The sequence below is a fragment of the Cygnus atratus genome, chromosome 19, assembly GCF_013377495.2.
Source record: "Cygnus atratus isolate AKBS03 ecotype Queensland, Australia chromosome 19, CAtr_DNAZoo_HiC_assembly, whole genome shotgun sequence".
NCBI classification, from domain to species: domain Eukaryota; kingdom Metazoa; phylum Chordata; class Aves; order Anseriformes; family Anatidae; genus Cygnus; species Cygnus atratus.
In genome coordinates this window covers 11,392,424-11,413,307 of record NC_066380.1, presented here as the reverse complement: position 1 = coordinate 11,413,307, position 20,884 = coordinate 11,392,424, and the positions used below count along the sequence as shown (strand labels likewise).

The following is a 20,884-nucleotide window of genomic DNA, read 5'->3' as shown; positions in this document are numbered from 1 at the left end:
CATGCTACCTAACTCTTTCTCTTTCCTCATTTTACCTGTAATCACTGTCTTTTGCATCCTGACTCATCTTCTCTTTTTATTCCTAAAAATGGTCACAGAAATGGCACTGTGTCTGAGACCCCACCACGCTAATGCATTGTATCCACAGCAAAGAAAAGTCAAACCAAAACACTTGTGTCAGAGTCCCAGTCCCTGTCCTCAGTGCTCATCCCTCTTTCCCAGAATTGATGAAATTTGGATGACAAAGTTGGGCAGCTGTTTCCACATTCAGAGATAACACATTTTAGATTTACTGCTTTTTGCCCTGGAGGTTAACATGGAAGTCTGCTCGTTCCCACGGTGTAATACATAACAGAGAAGTCATCTCTGACCAGCACTGTGTCCAAACAGGAGCTTCACACTTCCCCCCAACATAAACTGGCTCAGAAAGAGAACCTCAGGCTGCTTCACACTAAGATCACTTCCAGCCGGGAACGGGTGAGTCTCTCTCATCATTGATAGTGCAATGGCTTGGGAAGACTTCATGTGCTGCCTGTTGCAGCTTCTTCTTCTCTACCTCCTCCCCTGTAAAATGTTTGCATACTCTGTACAAGATCATTTGCCCTATACTGCACAGCCAGCACTACATTGCCAGCTGACCCCACAGACCATGTGCCTGGCCTATGCTACTCCCTCCACTTGGGTTTCAGATGGTACCATGCAAAGAAATTCAGTATCCCTGTATTTAACACACTGGAATTGCTGGGAAGATGCCTGCAGAATGAGCTAACTGATTTCCTACAACAGGATCTTACGCAGCACATTTTCTTTACAAAATGCAGCAGAGTCTCTTGAAATGGCCTTGTAACTGGAAGGTCAGCATATTGCTGTAGTGTCTCAGCCAGATGATGCAATCAGAGGAAAGAAACTAATAAAAATATCCAGCTATTTTGGACATATCACAAATTTTTGGACACTCTCTTTCCCATAGAGACCTGAAATGGTTTATTATTTGAGAAAATATTTACTAACCTTATGTTTAGGGGACTGTGTGACTAATTTTGTAGCAGAGCAGCTTTCACTGTACAAACACTCTTTTCCATGGGTTTGTGTGCATGCGGAAGTCAATATTTGTGTAAAATATTTAATGAAGGTGTGCAGTCTCAGGTCTCTGGGAATATTCTCGTCTGCGGAGTTCAGGAGCAGCATGTGGTGTGAGCAGTGACAGAGATGATGTCATTTATATGCTGGTACCACCTTGTTCTCTACACTATGAACACCCTCTCTGGAAATCTGCTGCTTTGTTAACTCAATAAATAACATAGCAGAAAGATTGTTTTATTAGATTCCATGGCTCCATTGATTTTATAGCAGCTACTGCAGCAGGTATCATGACTGGATGAGTAAACCGGGGCAACAAAGGGTTTTGTTTGTCTGCCAGAACTCATCATGAATGGCACAGCACATCCTAATCTGTGTGCCTTCACTCCGCCTGGGCATGATACAGGCTTCCTGGAGAAGAGACATGCAGAGAGATTCCTAACTTCTTTGGCTTTTATCTCCCTAGATGCACAGTCTGTGGTTAGGTCACACTCTTGTTAACCACCTCTTTGTGTTTTGAGGGATTACACCTCATGCAAAAACTTCCTGGCTCCTAACAGGCAGCTGGTACAGATTCAGGAGGGAGGAAGAAGCAGCTCCACCGATACATCAGAGCTAAGCAGAAGCAGGTCCTAAACAGACAAGAGTTTCCTGTGCTCCAAGAAAGCCATGTACTGTCTGGAGAAGTGAGCCTTTGCAGTCAGTGTTTGAGGGTGAATACATACGTGTCATATTTCCTGAGGTTACACGGAACTTGAACATGAACCAGTGCAGATCTGCACTGGGAGAAAGATCAGATCCCTGATCATGAATTGTTTAAGACTATCTGTGATATCCCCCCCAGGTATCAGCATTAACAAGTAGGTACTCATTGAATTACTCGTAATTCAATTTAATCCAATCTATACTCCAAAGATATGATTTTTAGTTAAGAAAAGATCCTTTTCTTTTTTTCAGAATTGCCTCCTCTAGGAGATGGAAATTTACTGTGGTGCTGTTTACAATAGATGTGATGATAAACTTGTTAGAGCAGGTAACCTTGCCCAGTCTCAGGCTTGCTCTGCTTAAAATGGTCTCCTTAGTGAAAGGTCAGCATTAACCAGACATCCAGTGACTGTTGAATGGAGTTCATAATTCTGACATATGATACCAGTAGGAAAGTTTTCCACTAAGAACATACAGTAAAAGGAAGCACTCATGTCATCAGGATGCAGTTGCATGTTCTGCAGAAACATCTGAAAGCCCCAGACTATGTGGGGTAGCAAAAGAGCAAGGGCATGCAGACTCTGCCTCTGCTTTTTGCACTAAGAGCATGGAGCTGAAAGCTTCCAACTTGCTACCAGAGGAGCAGGGATCATCAGCTTTCTGCTGGCTTTAATCCTCTCCAAACAGGCAATGAGTGATATCACCAACAACTCCGGGACCACAGTTCATTTCAAGTCAGATTCAGATTCCCATTACACGCACTGAAAAGTTCAGACCCATATATGAACTTATTGCCTCGTATTACTGATTCCAAACATTTCACAAGTGAGGGTAAAAGAGACATCGGGCAAATAGTACCAAGTCCAGGCAAGCACAGCATCCTGCAATAAGGTCACTGATGTCTATAGCAATGGAAGAGTCCTAGGGGACCCCAAAATTATGACTCTGCTTCCTCTTTTCTGTTTTTGACAAAAGCTCTGACTCTACCCGGAAGCATGTGATTGCTCCTCAAATGTCAGCAAAGCTTTGAGCTATGCTGCACTGAAACCAGACAGGCCACAGACCTCCTGTATTTGCATTGAGTATTCAGGGATTGGTCCTCTTCTATGCAGAGAATCTAATTAGATGAATTCCTGTTCTTGAATGAGTGGAGAAAATGTTGCTTGCTTGCAACAGGTCTCCAAAATGCCTGTGCAATTAGCCTGAACCCAAGGATTGTGGTAGCCTGCAGCCTTGCAGGAGTTTGGTTCATGAACACACGTGGGCACAGAGGCTACCAGGCTGTGTGTTTATGGGACCAGATCTCACCCAGACCGAGGTTCCAGATATCCTGTGCAGTCCTGGATGAGACCCTGACAGGACCCTCATGCAGCATCACCTGCAATCTCTGCAGTTCCTCAAGACTTGGCAGTAGCCTGCATATGTGCAGGCCTTTTTGCAGGAAAAAAAAAAAAAAAAAGTTTTAAAAAGGGTGCCAAATAAGGCAATCTCTCAATAATTTGCTTTAAAAAAAAGCTTGTGGACAGACTCACTGAAGCATGGCAGAAACACCATCGCTTGTGAACAAAAAGTGAGCAACTGAGAACTCAGCAAATTATTTGCAATGCATCATTTATCCAAATGCAGCCATTCTTCCTCTGTACAGCATAGCTAAGCAACTGTCTGGGATACTGCTGCACGAAGAGGATGATTTGGGGCTGCTATTTCCCAGACACAGGACAGAATACCCAGAATCAGAACTACAAAGCTCTGGTACTCCTCCACATTTAGCGCACTGTGGGGATCAGACAGTTTCTAATCCTTTAATTGGCTATATTTGACCTTCCTAAATTTTGAGCCTCTTCTCAACTTCCTACAGCTTTGGCTGCACTCAGCGCTGAACCTGGCTGACCTTTTCCCTCAGCAGACCCTTCATCCTACCCCTTTGTTCCTCTTGCACCAGCAGGTTCACAGAGAGCCTTGGCTGGGGCTGTCTGCCCAGTTCTCTGCACTTGAAATCAAGGAGTTGTAAGAACCCATCTTAATATAAGGGTTCTTTTTTGTAGCTCTGCCTTTGCGCTCCCCTATCAGGTCATGCAACGGAGTGAAGTTAGGAGAGGAAATGCAGCTGCTGCAGGCTAATGTGCTGCATATAACACAGGGGTCCCAAAGCAGAAGAGGAAATGTGGTACTGCATTACTGGGATTGCATTAGAGGAAGGAAAAGGGATGGCAACTAATTAGGGGGCTAAAGACTTATAACCTCACTTGGTAAATTTGTGCCTGGGAGTCTGTTAACACGACTCTTCTAGGATCTGATCCCAAGTGTCAAAAATCCCCATTACTTCTGAGAGCTTTGGATGAAGCAAAAAAATACAGACTGCCTTAAGAGCTGTCAAAGGAGGAAGAAAATAGACAAGATTAAGAAATTTTGAGGAACTTCATTTTGTTGCCCACAAGTCTCCCAAAAGGCATTAAACCACATTACAGTACATGGGGGATGTAGAGTATATGGACAACTTACACAGACATGTAATGAACTCAATAAAATAAATGCTTGTTCAGATCCTACCCGCATCATTTCATTTTCACTGGTGATCTGGCAGAGGGAGTCTGAAGACCTGTCCACAGCATCTCATACAGCTTCTAAATACTCATGAGTGAGTTTTAAAATGCACCTTTCCAGACATTTCCAGGCTTATGAAAAGCAAATGTGGCATGTTCATCACCAAGACGTGATCTCAGGAAATGGAGAAAGTTTTTTCAAAATTATCTCATGAAGGTGTAACGGGTTTATGTGGCAAGGTTTTGGTAGCGGGGGGCCATAGGGGTGGCTTCTGTGAGAAGAATCTAGAAGCTGCCCCATGTTAGGTAAGGGCCCCACTGCTGACCAGAGCCGAGCCAATAAGCGATGTTGTTTGCACCTCTGTGAGAGCATATTTACGAAAGTAAAAACAAACAAACAAACAAAAAAAACAATGCTGCCACACAGCAGCTGGAGAGTGAGAGGAGTGAGGAACAGCCTTGCACGTGCCAAGGTCAGTGAAGAATGAGTGGGAGAGGTGCTCCAGGCACCGGAGCAGAAGTCCCCTGCAGCCTGTGGTGAGGACCATGGTGAAGCAGGTTGTCCCCCTGCAGCCCATGGAGTACCACGGTGGAGCAGGGTTCCACGCTGCAGCCCGTGGAGGAGACCATGGTGGAGCAGGTGGACCTGCACTGATGGAGACTGCGGCCTGTGGAGGACCCCTGCCGGAGCAGATTCCAGGCTGGACCTGTGGCCCATGGAGAGGAGCCCACGCAGGAGCAGGTGACCTGGCAGGAGCTGCTGCCCGTGGGGGACCCAGATTGGACCAGTTTGCTCCTGAGGGATGGACTCCGTGGTACAGACCCATATTGGAGCGGTTCTTGAGGAGCTGCTACCTGTGGGCAGCCCACACCAGATCAGTTCACCAAGGACTGCATCCCATGGGAGGGACCTCACAGCACATGGGACGAGAGTGACCGAGAAGGAGCGGCGGAGACGAAGATCCATAGACTGACCACAACCCCCATTCCCCCGTTCCCCTGCGCTGCTCGGGAGGAGGTGAAAGAGGGTGGATGAGGGTAAGGCATTTTTGGTTTCTTTCCTTTGTTTCTCACTTCTCTAGCTTGTTAGTAACAGGCAATAAATCTTACCACCTCCCTACTCTGAGTCTGTTTTGCCCGTCACGATACTTGTTGAGTGATCTCCCCGTCCTTATCTCAACCCCTGAGCCCTTTGCATTGTGTTTTTCTCCCCCTTTCCCTTTGAGGAGGGAGAGTGAGACAGTGGTTATGGTGGAGCTCAGCCGCCCACCTGAGTAAAACCACCACAGAAGGAAGAATTATGGTAGATTATTTTAAGTAAATACACAGTCTTTGTATGATAAGTAGTCTACAATGAACAGGAATGAAACAGAGTATTTACCTCTCTTGGATCTTAAGCTTTTGAAGCTCATCAGCCACTCCATTAGGTAGTATCTCCTTGGGCAAATTGCAGCGTTGTGCCCATCTTGCTGCTGTGTTCAAATCACAGTAACTGATTAGCAACTGTATCAGGTGCCCTTGAAGCCATTGATTCTCTCCAACTGTGCTCTGCAAGGAATTAGGGGTGAAGGAAGACTGTCAGTACAATTTCCATCACAGGTATATCTCACCCACTCTAAGGATGCAGCATCCTCCCTGGGGTCCTGGACCAGTGCAGAAAGGAGCAGGAATTCCTACTCTACAGGAGTGACATTGCTCAAGCCCACCAAGTGCTGCACTTCTTTCTGCCAAGATATGAAAAGCACATCTGACCCCTGAGATCTCACTGACGTCTTTGGATTTCTCGGCAGCAAGGCTCCTCCAAACTGCATTTGTTCAGGGAATGAGACTGTCTGAAGGCCACAGGTGCAGCATAGATAAACAAGGGTAAAACAATGTCATTTAGCCAGCCTGATGACTAGCATATTATTTGGTTGGTCTCAGATAGATTACATTAAGAAAAATCAGAACTAGCGACTGACCAGAGTACAGGTCTTTGAGCTCATTAGGCCGGCAATTATGGAAGGGGCTAGGGTTTGTATTGTTTTAGTCCCTTTCTGTGCCCACACATGACTCTGAAGTGATGCTGTGGCCTGATGTTCTTGCTTCTGCAATAAAGACATACATGATTTCATGTGTCAGTGCAGGAGTTTGAGTTACATGCACCTGCAAAAGGGGAGCGCAGTTGGAGATGTTCCCTGTTCCCAAATATTTTCTGGTGGGAGTGAATGGTGTGCATGTGCCTCAGCACATTTCAGAGCCTGGAGGCACAAGCACAAACTCACTGCTGGCTGTGGTTTAAACCAGTGGGGAATCAAGCATGTTGCCCACACTGGCACCAGGGAGCAACTATGTGCAGAGGCAGGCAAATAGGCCCATAATATTCTCCACTGCAACAGTCAGAACCATCAGAGCTTTTCTCTTGTACACCCTCTTGCTCTCTGAAGTGCTGTGGCACAGCAGCTCTAAGAGGAAATATGAATACGGTGACACCAACAGTCAGCTACAGAGAGGTGGCAATAACCCCCTCCTTCTGCCCAGCCAACCCAGCTGTGCTTGCAGATGTCCCAGAGCCATTGCAGTCAGATCAGCAGTTTATTTCTCTAGCCAGTCCTGTTGACTGATTTACTCATGGATCTGCCTTAGAAGTTATTGCTGTCAAGAAAACTTAATTGTTAAAACAAGTTGAAACTCTGCATGGTAGATCAGGATCTGTAGATATATGGCTCTATTGCTCCTAGCACTACCAACAAGTATTTTTTAGCATAGTGAAAAGCCACAGGAATTAAATTCTCAGGTGCACACGCCACTGCCATCCTTCCTTTGCTGCCCCACCAAGCAGCACTTGCAGGGTCAGAGTCTGTTCCCAGGGCCTGCAGGCACCTTGCGCTTCCTCCACCGTATGTGCAAACGCTGCTGGCTGGGTGGTATGCTGGGGCCACTGGGCCTCATTCCTCACATTCTTTCAGTAACTAAAAGGTGAGAAGTTTTCTTCAAAGCAGACACCCTTCACAGAAATCAGGAAACAAACCTGTTGATGGGCTGGAGGTAAAAAGGAAGGAAAACAAACAAACAAACAAACAAAAACAAACAAACAAAAAACCCACAGAGGTGCAGGAGGGAATACAGACTTGGAAGAAAACCACAGAGAAATTTGGCATCCCAGGTAGCGCACACAAGAAGCCAGCCTGACTATAAAAACTGCTGCCTCAGCACTAAGTCTGCACCCCTGTGACTTCGCCAACAGCCAAAACACATTTCTTCTCACGGATATGTGGAGGGATATTTTCACTGCTGTTCCCAAGAGGTTAGTGATGCATCCAGGAGCCACTGTCAGCAGGACGGGGATCCAGGGGCTGGGTGGGAGCTAACCAGGGGCTCAGTTACAGAAGAGAAGCGGGAGAGGGAACGCAGGGACAGAGCAGAGCAGGAAAGGGTCAGCTATCACACTGCAGCTTCTTGCCCTCTACATTTCCTCCCCCCAGACCTTCTCTCCTGGCCATGCCAGTCCAGATACTTTGTGCATCTCTCACATCTCTGCTTATGCAGCTGAGCTCAGCCAAGCACCTAGGACACGAAGGGGTTTGAATAACTCCTCCTGCCTAGTTTGCCAAGCCACTTCTCAGAGTCCTTCCCTAAAAGAACATATTTTCTTATTAACATTACAGAGCAATTCCCTCTTCTAGGTTCCTCTGCGTCCATCCTATTGTCTTTCTGCCTTTTTTTCTACAACACAAAGTCTTTGAGTTTGGATCTCTCTTCAGTTCACCCAGAGTCAATTCTTAATAAATCTCATTATGTCAGCTTTATTTCTGGAAATAATGAGGTACAGATTTTTTTTTCTTTCTTCATTTTTTTTTATGATAACAGATTTATTCTTTCAACCACGAAAACAACTCTGTAAAGAAGGTTAATCTCTCCAGAGATATTACATCTTGCATTTTGAAATGGAAAATGACTGTTTGTTTTGTACTTTTTTTCTGAAAAAGTAACATTGTTGTAAAGGGGAAAGGCTTCCACCACAACAGTTCTGCAAGAAGCAAGAACATGGAAAACTTTGGCCCCAGAAGATGTGGATGCAGATTCAGAGACTAATGTTTCACTAGGGGTGACATTTCATGCCTTTTGTTTTCAGTATATGGACACTTGGAAGAGGAAACTGGCATGGTTGTTCTGATCACCATCAGTGACACCTCCAAGCAAGAAAAGATTATACCATGAGGCTTGTTTACATCCTTCTCTGAATTCTAGACATATCATACGTTCTTTAATCCATAGGCACACACAAAAATTCCTGACACCAACAATAACCCATGATTAAAGCTTTCCAAAATGACTGCTGCAGATTACCTACCCGTAAATCCTGTTCTTACCCAGCTGAATGCTTTACAGAGCTTATAACAGTCAGTACAGAGTAAGCTTAGCAATGTCCTGATTTTAACACATAGCATCAGCAATTCCTCCATTGTTATCAATAATTTTGGATTCAAATATCCAACATCTTTTCTGGAAGTCACACTCACCAGCCCTAGATTAGTTTATCTGTGTGAGTCAAGCTGCATTTCTGTCTGATACAATTCTCCACTTTCTCCCAATACCTTTTACTGAGCAGTGAAGCTATTCACACAAGTGACACTGACTATTTGCAGAGTCAGATTTTAATTTAACTTTGAATGTCTTGGCCAATTTCCCCTGTTCTCAAGTGCTTCCAGAAATAACAAAAAAAGTCCTGTTAGTGCAGAGAAAATGTCAAGTAGAATATTTTAGAGCCAGCAACTTTAAAAGCAGAAAAAAAAATGGACAGGTCAAGACCCCTGTAAGCCATGGAGGACACCACCAGCATTTCTAAAATCATGGATTGTTGCAGGTACTGTGCAGACACTTTTGTTTTAAAGATACTCTGGAACATCCTACTGTGTTTTTTTCATTGTTACTTTATTTGTGACTGAGATTTCCAGTTTGAAGTTAGCATCGTTTGTACTACACAGCGAGGTGCCACAGCAGTAGCTCATTAAAGGAAAGGATTTACACATTGGTGCGGAGCAGGGACCCTGAGCACAAGCTCGGAGCAGGGTCACAGCCCGTTCCACAAAAGAAGGGGGATCCTGACCTCCAGATATCCGAAATAGATGGCACTCAGATAAAAGATGCCAGCTTTACTCACACTCACTTCTGAACAGGGTTTCTTGTAAAAGCAGCAGGCCACTCACCCATGGCCAATGCACAAAAGACAGAAGCATGAGAAAGACAGATTTTCTCACCACTTGAGCTGTTCTCTCTCTCACAGTGCAGGCTGCTCAGATGCACTAATTTATGAACTGAAGATGAACAAAATAGCCTCCATTCATATCCCAGAAGACTGACTTTCAGATAGCAATCAGTGCGTCATTGACAGAGCCACACTTCAGTGTTCTGGAGGCCATTACCACATCAATGGCGGGGAAGTGGTCTTTCTTCTCTCTTTCAACAAAGCTCTGGCAATGTGGCTCCCTGGGGCATGTTCACACTACCTAACTTCAGCTTTGTGAATCAGGAGATTCGGCTTCCCAGTCTCCCCATGCAATCAACTGGGAGAGACGTCTCTTCTGAAAGGCAACTCAGAGGAGCCTAACTTATGATATCACCTGAAGGGATCAAGGCAAAAGCAACGTTTAAAGCCAACTTGTGGTTGCACCAGGGCTCCTCTCAAGGAGCTTATTGCTCCTGGGACATCCAAACAGAGCTGTTAGCTTGTGACAGCCAGCTAGGACAACACCATGCAAGGAGATGTGTCCGGCTCTGTTCTTCTTTTTGCAGCTCTCACAACCTCACCAAAACAATTTCTTGTTCAGAAGTCCAGGTGCCAATATCACATGTCCAGCTTGTCTGCTCAAATTCCCCGGGCTAACTGCATTCCCAGCTGCAGGCTGAGGGAAGCGATCGCTCCCTGCCCAGCACCTGGGAGACCACCTCTGGACATGGGGCCTGGTTCTGGCACCCCATTGTAAGCAAGGTGCGGATGAAAAGGAGAGACTTCAGCAAAGAGCTGATAAGATGCTGGTGGGCTGAAGCACGGGATGTGTAAGGAGGAGTTTGGGGGATCACGGCTTGTTCAGCCTAGGGAAGGCCTGGCTGGGGTGTATGGGGAAATATAACTGTTCCTTTCTCTCGTATCGTGGGCCATCATAGAGAAGACAGAGTCAAATCCTTTTAGAAAGTACAACTACGTATAAAGGAGAAAAAGGTGACAGTGAGGATGCCAAGGCACTGAAATGGGGTCTAGAGGGGCTGTGGAACCAGGCAGGGCCCTGCAAGACCTTGTCCAACGTTGAAGTTTGCCCTGCTTTGAGCAGGAAGACAGACAAGAGACCTCAACAGGCTCCTTCAAACTGAACCTAGCCTCTGATTCTGTGATTAGTGCTGCCAGGCCTTCCAAAGCATCAAGGCTTCTCTTCACACAGACAGGCGGCTTCTTGCAGCAACTGCTGCTTTCAAGTTCCAAGCACCTCCTGGGCTAAGAACACCCAAGATCTCGTCTACCCAGAATACAGGATGGTCCTGATCATGCTCAACAGTATTACAGAGAGATCCAAAATACATATCCTGCATTGGGATTCTTTCCAAACCTCTGTCAGGCAGCCCCTGAGGGAAGTCATTCATCTTCGCCAGATGAAATCATTATGTCTCCAAAAACTGCTCATGCTGCCACAGATGAGACAAGGTATATTACAGAAGCAGAAGAACAGACTCTGCCTTCAAAATCAGAGCTGAAGAGAGAGTATTTTCAACAAATATTAAGCAAGAAGTTTAGACTTTAAAAACAAAAACAACAACAAAAAAACCCTGCAACATTGGGCAACTGAACACTACTTCACAGCAAACTTCACTCAACTCAGAGCTGCGTAACAGTCTGCTGGCAACAGCTCCATTTCACAGGGCACATGATTCTGTCTACTTCAGAGATGAAAAAGCACTCCATACAACAGTTTACTGTTCTGAATGTTACACAAATGTTGCCAACTTTAACTTCAGCAGCAAACCAGAACATAGGTATCACTCTTGGCTGCAGAAAGCCTAAGCCCAGACAGAAATCCAGGTTTAATGTCAAAGGGGTAATACTCTAGGACAACAGTGCTCCCAACATGCTCAAGTGAATGGTCTGCCACACAACCCCCCAGCCGCTTCGGGATGCTGGGGGATTTAGGAAAGAGCATCATGATACGTCTTTAAGACTGTCACTGAGGCTGAGTCCTTGCTGAGGCTGGTGAACCACACCAGCTCATCAATGCAGCCTCTTAAATGCTGTCCTGAAAAATCTGCTTTTACTGTCTGATTAGCTACCACTGCTGTGCTTGCAGAGTGACGTTAGCAAAGGAATCCATCCCTCCATGCATGTCACCATCTATTTCAGACAAATCTCCCAGGAGGGAAGGCAGCCTGAGGCTGTGTGGGTATGAGTCAGCCAGTGACACTTGTCTTGGGGCCAGGGATCAGTTCATGGTCCTCTTTTGTTTAGCAGTGTAGGTGGAGCCTTACACTTTTAGCGACTTTCACTGTGGGAACAGCAGAACTTTTATCTTTTTTTAACCTAAATTAACTCACTTTCCTCAACTACATCCCACAACAGATCCAGGTATGTGGATACACAAATTAAGATGCATTCACCTGCAGTACTTATTCTCCCTTCCGCTTGTTCAGGGAATGTCATAGATATATGCCTTTAATGAGCTATAGAGCCAAACTAACCCTATTCAAGTCAGCTTTATTTGGAGAGAGAAATAATTGCATGGCATTCATAAAAAACAAAATGAATATAAATCCTTAACAAATAGACTAAGGTAATTTTACTTGCTTTTTAAGATATAATTTTTTTTGTCTTCAGCTTGGTGATCTAGTTCAATGTGAAGGCTGTCCTGAGGGTCTGTGCTTCTCCCAGAAAACCCTTTTCATTATTGCTGCAGAGGCGTCTTCTGAATTCTAACCTAACTCTGGCCCGAGAACTGCTGGATATTATTCATCACAGGGATCAGCAAAGGACCAAGAACTTGCTCTGAATAAATAAGCCACACAGTTTTGATATGCTTCCAGTTTTCTCACACCTCTAGATCCCATGATGGCAGATATTTTCTGGGAAGATTCCAGCACTTGGCAAGACTGAAAATGAATGAGGATGGGGAAATTGGCCAAACTCTTTCAGAGCACAAAGTAATACGTTACTTATCACAGTAGATGCTTTGTCTAAGACCAATAACAGTGCACTGAAGACAAACTGGCAACCCTTATCTTCCCAGTGTATTTTGAAGTAGCATTTATCTATCTGCCTTTTGTCATTTTGTCACACACATACGAACAAAGTGTCACTGTGGCAAATGGCCAATTGTGCTCTCCAGTTTAAGAAAGCGAGGGCTGCCACCATATACTCCACATCAGGTGACCTACACTGCTACTGAAGTTCACTCAGCCTGATCTTACGACCCAAAATTTCTCCTGTCCCTCAAGCCTAAGAAGATTTATACACACTTGCCAAGCACTTTCATAAACTTTTTACTAATGTCACCATAACACAACTTTACTTCATTTTGTGTCTTGAAGCTTGAAATCCTGCATGAGGAAAATAAAACACTCTCTATTAAACTGTGACTTAGCAGAAGTCTGAGGCTGCCTGAAGGATTACTATCAAAACGTAACTATTCCAAAATCCAACTTAGCAGCAGTGTATGACATCCAGGCGCACTACAAGATCTGTCACTCCAGCTAGAAAAGCACAGCAAGGGACCTCAGTGACAGCCACATGCTGCCAGGGAACAACAGTGTTGTGGGGACAAGAACAGAGAACTAAAGCACTGCTTCACTACAGGACTGCAAGAGCTGCAGATGTGTAAAGAGGAAGAGCCTGCAGGAACAAAACCACTGTCGCTGTGTCTCCTCCGCTGCTGTTATACAAACTAGCAGGATTACACTTAATCAGTCTGTCAGGATGCACAGGAACTGAAATCACCATGACGCCTTCCCATTTGTTTTCAAAAGCCCTAATATTAACCCTAACAAGCTAAACCAGTATACCAATTAACCTAACTGATCACTCAATTAAATGTTCCCATACCTAGTCACATACATAATGACAATTCATAAACTCCATCTTCCTTCCTAAAAAATTTGGAATTCCAGTACTTTTGGTCCCCAGTGGGGCAGGAAGATTTACTGCTTGGGTCCAGCCTGTGTCAGCTCCACATGGTTGATGCAGACTTATAAGAAGGAAGGATTTGCAGGTCGGGAAAGAGCCTTGGAAACTTTTCTCCTTCTCTTCCTACTCCAATCTCCCTGCTCAGGTCAAATTCCAAGACATGAAACCAAACAACAAAGCAGGAATCTCCCATTATTTTGTCCTGGCTCAGGATGTATTTTAACAGCTTTCCGTAGAGGTCCTTCCATACCAGGATGCATCGTTATGCTGCCTGGACACGGTGCTAATGCCTGGCAATTCCCCTCAAATCTCAACTTTTCTTGTGGAAACAGCTACATGAGACATTGGTCATCAAAGAGCTCCAGGTTCTCAGCTCCATCACTACCTTAATTAAAAGGCCTGTAAGCTCTGAAGTGGAATTAACTTAAAATCTCCAGGGTTTGTTGCCAAAGAACAGAAGAAAGAAGCTAATTTCTTTGCTTTCTTTTTAACCCAGCCCTGAGCTTCCCTCACATCAAATTTCTTAGTCTCTGCACTGCTGCTTCTAAGCAGGTTTATGAGAGCTTATGACCAGCCTTAGAGAGCCCTTCTGCAGGTCATGCTGTAATCCTCAGCAATGCACACTGTAGGTTATTTCATTAATTCTCCTGAGCCTCACTGTGCCTTGTATTCACACCTAGCCCTCTTCCTCGTTTTGCTCTGCTAATTGACCTGGTCCAGCCCAGGCTTGCTTCAGAATAGTTAGGAACTTGGTTTTCGAATCTTTTCTCTCTAAGAACATGTTAATGCGGCATTCCCAGCAGGGGACAGTTTCTATTTAGGAAAATCTTCAAAGTGAACAAGCAAAAATCTTGATGATGGAAATACTTGCTCAGGAGCACTCACTCTTCCCATCATTAGTCTATGAAAAATAGATGCCCACAGGAAAAACATGGGTTACTACTTATTTCTATTTTACCATTCATGAACCTCAACTGGTTCACAGCCAAAGCAATAGTAAGTATCTTTGTGGGATCTTTACCAAAAGAAAAGCTTAGCAGTAGATTTTTCTCTCCTTTAATCTCTTTTGGTACATTTAAACTCCTGGTGTTTTTTGTTCTGAAAGAGAAATGCTTGAGAGGGTTGCCTGAATGAACTCTGAAATTCACACCCTGGCAAATTGGACTGATTTCCTAAATCCATAATTACAACATTCCTCAGAGATATGCATTCTTTCAGAGCGAACAAGGGAAGATTAGTTTCCTGTTTCTTCCCATTTACATGACTTCTCTGTTGAGAGGATCTTTTTTTCTTTTTAAACAATCCTCTGTTTATGTGGTTCCCTTCTTGGCAGGGAACTGGTGAACTAATCTCGCCTAAAAGTATAATACAGCCAAACTATCAATTGCAAATAGCCCAAGCATCTTTGTGAGAGGCAGCCGATTTGCACGGGCCTTTAGAATGCAGTATCTATCCGTGGAAGCACTCAGACAGGTACTGATCGATTACAGGGTTTTTAAATAATCTGGGATGATTATTGAATGACTGGATAGTTATAGTGCTTGGCTGGGTAAGAATATAAGAGTGGATCTGTGCATGTGTGTGAAAATGTACGAGGTATAAAACTTCAGTAAAACTAGGCAAACATAGCCCCTTTCATCTGCACATCCCCAGTCACGCAGAAACTACCACAGGACAAGACTTCTAGGTCTCCTGCCAAAGAGCTGCAAGTAAGAGTCATGTCCCACTCACAAATAAAATACGTGCAGAGCCTTGTTGATGACATATTTGCCTCCCACTTTCAAAAAGGCACTGAATACATCCTCTCTTTCTGTGCTAACACAGGAAGCAGAAAGCTCAATGTCCCCATCCTCTTCTTTGCCTATTTCTGCTGGAGAGGCAGTTAGCACACTCGATATCATTCCCTTTGTCTTAGACCAAAAAGAACAAGAGGATTTGTTTAAGTTCTAGAGGAATAAGACTGGTCTCATTTTTTCGTTGTAGCATACTAAGCTGATGCAGTTTGGAGTCAGGAATAGGTATCCTGGAAACTACTATATAAGACTCCTGATGTAGCTTTTTAAGGACCTTGGTTGCCTCACATGTTCCCATAAATTTTTGAATGACACTACTTCCTATATTATTCATAAAAGCAATATTTCTCCCATTTGTTTGAATTAAACATACCACCAGGGTACATCAGTTATGTCTAACAGCTTGCTGATGGTCTTACTCTTTAATATAATAGTGACCTTCCAACCTACAGCCATAAGCCAATTACCCTCTTTTTTATAGCACACCAAATCTCTTTCTGATGAAGCTGTGCTTTTGAATGACAGCATGCTAGTGACAGAAATGTTATTATACTGCTTAGAATCAAGCTAGCCATGTCTGGTTGCAGGGGCTTTAAGGTCAGAAAGCATCTCTGACACACTGAAACATTTTAAGGATTTTTTTCCCCCCAGTGTGTTCTATTTCCTTTTTTAAATCTTTAGTACTTAATATGTGTGCAGATAAAAGCTATTTGAACATAATTTTTAAAGACTGAGGTCCTGAGCTTTCAGAAGAATTACTTTCTAGCACCTGAGTGAAGCAGAAGATGGACGCCCAGCTCCCATAAGCTTCTGCTGAGTTCCCAGAGCTTCTCCCTGTAGATCCTTACTTAAGTAAATGTGAGCTAATTTTCCAATGTTATTGAGCAAACACATTTTCCATTGAGAAATTTGTGGCTGATTTTTTCTCGGTTTTGACATTTTGGTAGACGGTATGGAAAAAGTGGCAGTTCTTCTTAGCTTATTTGTACATAACATCAAATTCCACCAGAATTCATTAGTATCTTTGTGCTTCACCACTATTTATTTATTTAGAAAAGGCTGGATTATAAATAAAGCTACCACAATTATTATTAGGCACACCAGCTCTCACAGAAAACAATCCTATCTAAGCCGTGCAGGAGGTGCATTGAGGTATTTACATTTAAGTGTATATATCATCCTTTGCTAGACTTTTCTTTAGATAGGAAGGTACGGAACACTCAGCATGTTTGGCTTTTCCCATGTATTTCTCCCACGGCAGCTGTGGGTTTGTTAAATGAGAAGTTCCCATTTCTTTTAGAATAATGGTGCTAACTTCTTTAGTACAGATGCATATTTTACTGCTCTCTATCCAGAAAGCAGAATGTGACTGAAGAATCACATTATGTTTTTCCAGAGACATTCACAGATGTGCCTGTTTTCTGCATCAACCCTATCAGTAAGCATGTAACTTAGCTGCTCTGCAACTCTGATGTTGTTTCAGCTATCTAAGTATATGACACCACTTACAAACTGAACTGAAAAATAGAAGGAAATCTATACTTTGCCTGCTACTTTCATTTTCCAGTTTCTTCATGCTTTAATATACCCTTAGGTGCAATATACTTTTACATCACATTGTGGCTGTATGTTCTCTCCGAAGACCTCTGACAATAATAGTAAATCTAAATAAAAAGGCATGGGGCAAAAGCAGAGAGGTTGCCGTGACTGAGACTGGAAACACTCCCACCACCACTGAGTTTCTGGTCAGTCCCTGACCAGGAAACAAAACGCAGGAAGAGGAATGAAAAGAGCAATCGGAGCAGCATGGGGGAAGAGAGACTGCCAAATCTCAACTGATATAAAGCAATTCCCTCACTCTGGCTTCACAAGAGAGATACCAGATCTTAAATCTGTCATTCGTCCAGATCTAAATACCATCCATTTTGCAAAAGGGAAAGAGAAAGGAAAAAAAATCTCTGTTTTAAGCGGCAGCTGTTGGGAAGCTGCTTAAAGCTGTGGAAACGATAAATACAATTCTTTCGCAGTTAGCTTAATAGACTAACTGCAGGCCAAATAATCAGAGGTGAGCAGCAGCTCCAGCATATTACAGACACCCGCACAGCAGCGCTGCCCAGCCCCTGTGGGACAGCTCCTCAGCTCAGGCACGCTGTGCAGCAGCGCTGGCAGAGCCGTGAGCATTTGTTCCAGCTGATGATGCCTCCCTGCAACTCTTGAGACCAGAAGGTACAAAACCAATCACCAGTGGCTTTAACTTCCTGCTAAAAAAGAGGCCATAAATACTAGCAAGGGACACCACACGATGGCTGGTTAAACTAGTTTTGGTTTCTACCTTCCAGGAAAACAGCCAGTCCAGATTTAACATTTGAGTGATGAAATCCATTATATCCCTGAATAAACAGTCCACTCAGAGTGAAAGATAATTTGACAGGCAGACTTACACTGAAAGACATGTCATTTATTAATCACCTCCTGAATATCATTCCCATTTGCATTGCACAGATTGCCTAATTCCCTATACATATTAAGTTACTTACACTGTAGGGACGTTGCAGTACTCAAAACAATCTTGAGCCAATTTAAAAGTTTGCCTCAACTCAGGACTTCTAGGGAAGGACAATAGATATTGATATTTGCACAGTGACCTTTTTGACCTCTTGTTCTTATTAAAGGTACCCCAGAGCAGGATCATTGGCTAGGTGTTCTGTCCACAAAAACTTCAGTAAAATAAAATAAAATAAAATTGCATTCTGCCCTTTAAATGCCACTCAAAATCACTTCCTTGAGCGTAACAGCTATTACATTTTATCCCAGAGGCAGTTACATTTTAATTGGGGTCAAAATGGTCCCGTACAGACAGAGTGCATTAGAATCCTGGCGTCAGTCATTGAGGATGTTTGCCATTTAGATGTTTGCCACATTTAGATGTTTGCCATTTATTTAACTGGTTTTAAATAAGATTCCATCAACTCCTTGCTGTAGTGTAAGATAATTTACACCTATGGATGAGAAATTGCCAAAGTTTTCAAATGTATTATATGTAAGGGAGGGCAGCTCACTTTTATGTCTACTGTTTGGCAGATCTCTGAGTATTCTCTAAAGTAGCACGACATCCCTAGAATTTTAGTGTAACTCGGGTTATACATTTGCTATGAATTACGAGCAAGCATCTCACCCCTGGTCACCCAGAGAATGAGACTTATGAGCTCACAGTGTTTGATTTTCATGGTCAGAAATTTTAAAATAAATAAGTTATCTCATTTTCACAGCTGGAGAAGGAGAGGAGATTAGCTGTAGCCTCTCCCAGTGCTGAACATGGGAAACAGCTGGCTGCAAAGCTCATCTGCTTCATTCTCATGCAAGACCAGAGTAGGTGGGATAGCTGCAAAACAGGGGCCACTTTTCTAGGTGCTGTATCCCCGTGCCCTTCTCTCAAGTCACACATGCCAAGTGAAGGGCAGATTGCTGCCAACCATTAGCTGGCAAAAGGGATGGATGGATGGATGGATGGAGAGCCACAGCTCACAATGAATGCCCAAAGAACAAGTAATGTTGTTTCAAACTCCAGCGCTTTTTCTGAGCGTTAATTTTGGAATGGTTTAGGATTTAACATCTGAGGAACTAAGGGACAGTTTACCCTGTGCAAACACAAGCACAGAAACTAGCACATGAAGCTCTCAGATCTAGCAACAAAAGGCCCTTTGGCTCAAGGTCAGAAAAAGTGGTAGCACTGTATCACCACTTCACTGTTCCAGACATCTTGCAAAATAGGGAATTATCTGCTGACAGTCCTAAAAAAACTAATTGACTTTAACCTTACTCAACACTGTATTCTAGTTATTGCCCCAAACGAAGAGTCATTTTGCTGTTCTATGTCGCTCTGCTCTGCTCCATGGGAGAAGGAATTTCATAGCAGAAGTCCACACAAACACATGTACAGTTCCTGGATCAAAACACCTTGAAATAACATTTTAAACTGTACCAACTGGTTAGCTCTGCTGCAGTTGAAATATTTCTTGCAAAAATACTCCGGATGTTAGAGTCACCAAGCATGCATGTGCCTTCTGGGCTCTAACTGTTCAGAAAACACCCATAACATTCCATCATTCCTCCGTACACACCTCAGCTATCCCAGCCTTTCCTTGCCAAGATACGACTGTCACCTGTGGGTGGCATCAGGGCCTCAGAGCTTCCCAGGCAGCTCGCAGCTCGCGCAGACAGGCACAGCTGCAATGTGGAACTGACCAGATCCGAAGGGGTGTGGGTGACTCCACAGAAAATGGGCACTTTGGCACTAATCAACCAAGCTGAGACTGGAAGGGCACAATTGCAAGATCACTCCAGAAACAGCCATGAGAACACCGCGTGTTAAAAGAGGTGCAGCAAAGCACCTGACCCTCCCTTTCCTGTTTAAACCAGGGAACTTCAGGTAACCAGAACAGAGGTGGCTGGCGCAACTCAGGAGGGAGTGCTCCCCAGCAGGTCCCATGTTGTACTGCCAACCTCACGCGAGTATCTCAGGTGCTGTCTGACATCTAAAGCACTCGGATGCGACATTTGCTATCAGGATTGCTTCCCTACTGTGCCTCCTATACATGTTACTGATCTGTGTGTGCTTGCTTTTTAAAAGCTTGGCAGATGATTGAAAAATGCCTTCCATGCTTTTTAGTCTCAAAATGATTGTTTCCTGCAGAATTTCCAGGCAAGCATCAACATTCAAAAAGCCCCTCTTGCTGCTGGCCAAGTGCTCTCTGCAGCCACTGGCAGTAAGACGTTTCCTGTATGTATGCGATCAGCGTCATATTGACTGTTCTGTGGTTGCTGTACTCAATTCTACTATCTTTATGCTAATTAAGACTATGAAAAACATTAAGCATGCAAAAATGGAAGCAGTGGGTACATAGCAAAGCAGACAGCTGGCTCATGCCCTGCCTGTTTTTCCCCTGCATATCTACCATCAATATCCTACACACCTTCTCCTCTGCTTGTGAAGACAGGCACTCTCTCCCCTGCGTGTTTCCATGCAGCTCACAGAATCAGTTAGGCAAGCTAATGAATAGCAACACAGCTGGCACTGTGCAGGAAGAGTGCTCTTCCCCTCCTTCTGCCCCCGAGGCACCTATGCTTGGAGAAGAGGCACAAATGTAGCTCTCCTCCTGGGCTAGACAGGCTTGCCAACAGGCAGTTGATGAGGGCACTTTCCCTAGGGTATGAAGACGTTTTGATCCCTTTGCTTTCCTTCCAGCCTCCTCTGCCTGCCCGCAGCTGCCATCGCTGCCTGCTCAGCCACAGCCTGGCCAACAGATCTGCAGCACGGGAGCTGGCAAGGAGGAGGGGGCAAAACCAGTTTGCTACAGGGCTGAAAACAAGTTCTGTTGGCCCCACAATTAACTACAGAGCTTCTGCCTTTTGTAGGAGCAATCAGAATCACAGTTTTGCTTGTCCTACTGGGCAGCAACAGGAAAATTCTGTACTTGTACTCCTCTGGGAAAACAAAAAGAAATACTAACCCAGAAATGTCTATCGTCCACTGTACTGAATGTGATGTGACCAGCACCATTGAACAGGGAGGGACTGGACTTTGACCAGGCTCTTAATACCTACATAATTTAAGGTTGTTT

The 20,884-nt window shown here is 44.2% G+C and overlaps 1 protein-coding gene across 26 annotated transcripts in view; it reads right to left on the bottom strand.

Annotated features, from left to right (window-relative positions):
* Window positions 1-20,884, bottom strand: part of EXD3 (exonuclease 3'-5' domain containing 3) — a 297,604-nt gene that overhangs the window by 150,317 nt on the left and 126,403 nt on the right. For all 26 annotated transcript variants that reach the window (XM_035564656.2, XM_035564670.2, XM_035564679.2 and 23 more), the window contains one exon: window positions 5,710-5,876. In XM_035564656.2, coding sequence (XP_035420549.1) covers window positions 5,710-5,876 — 167 coding nt within the window. The remainder of the gene's footprint in view (window positions 1-5,709; window positions 5,877-20,884) is intronic.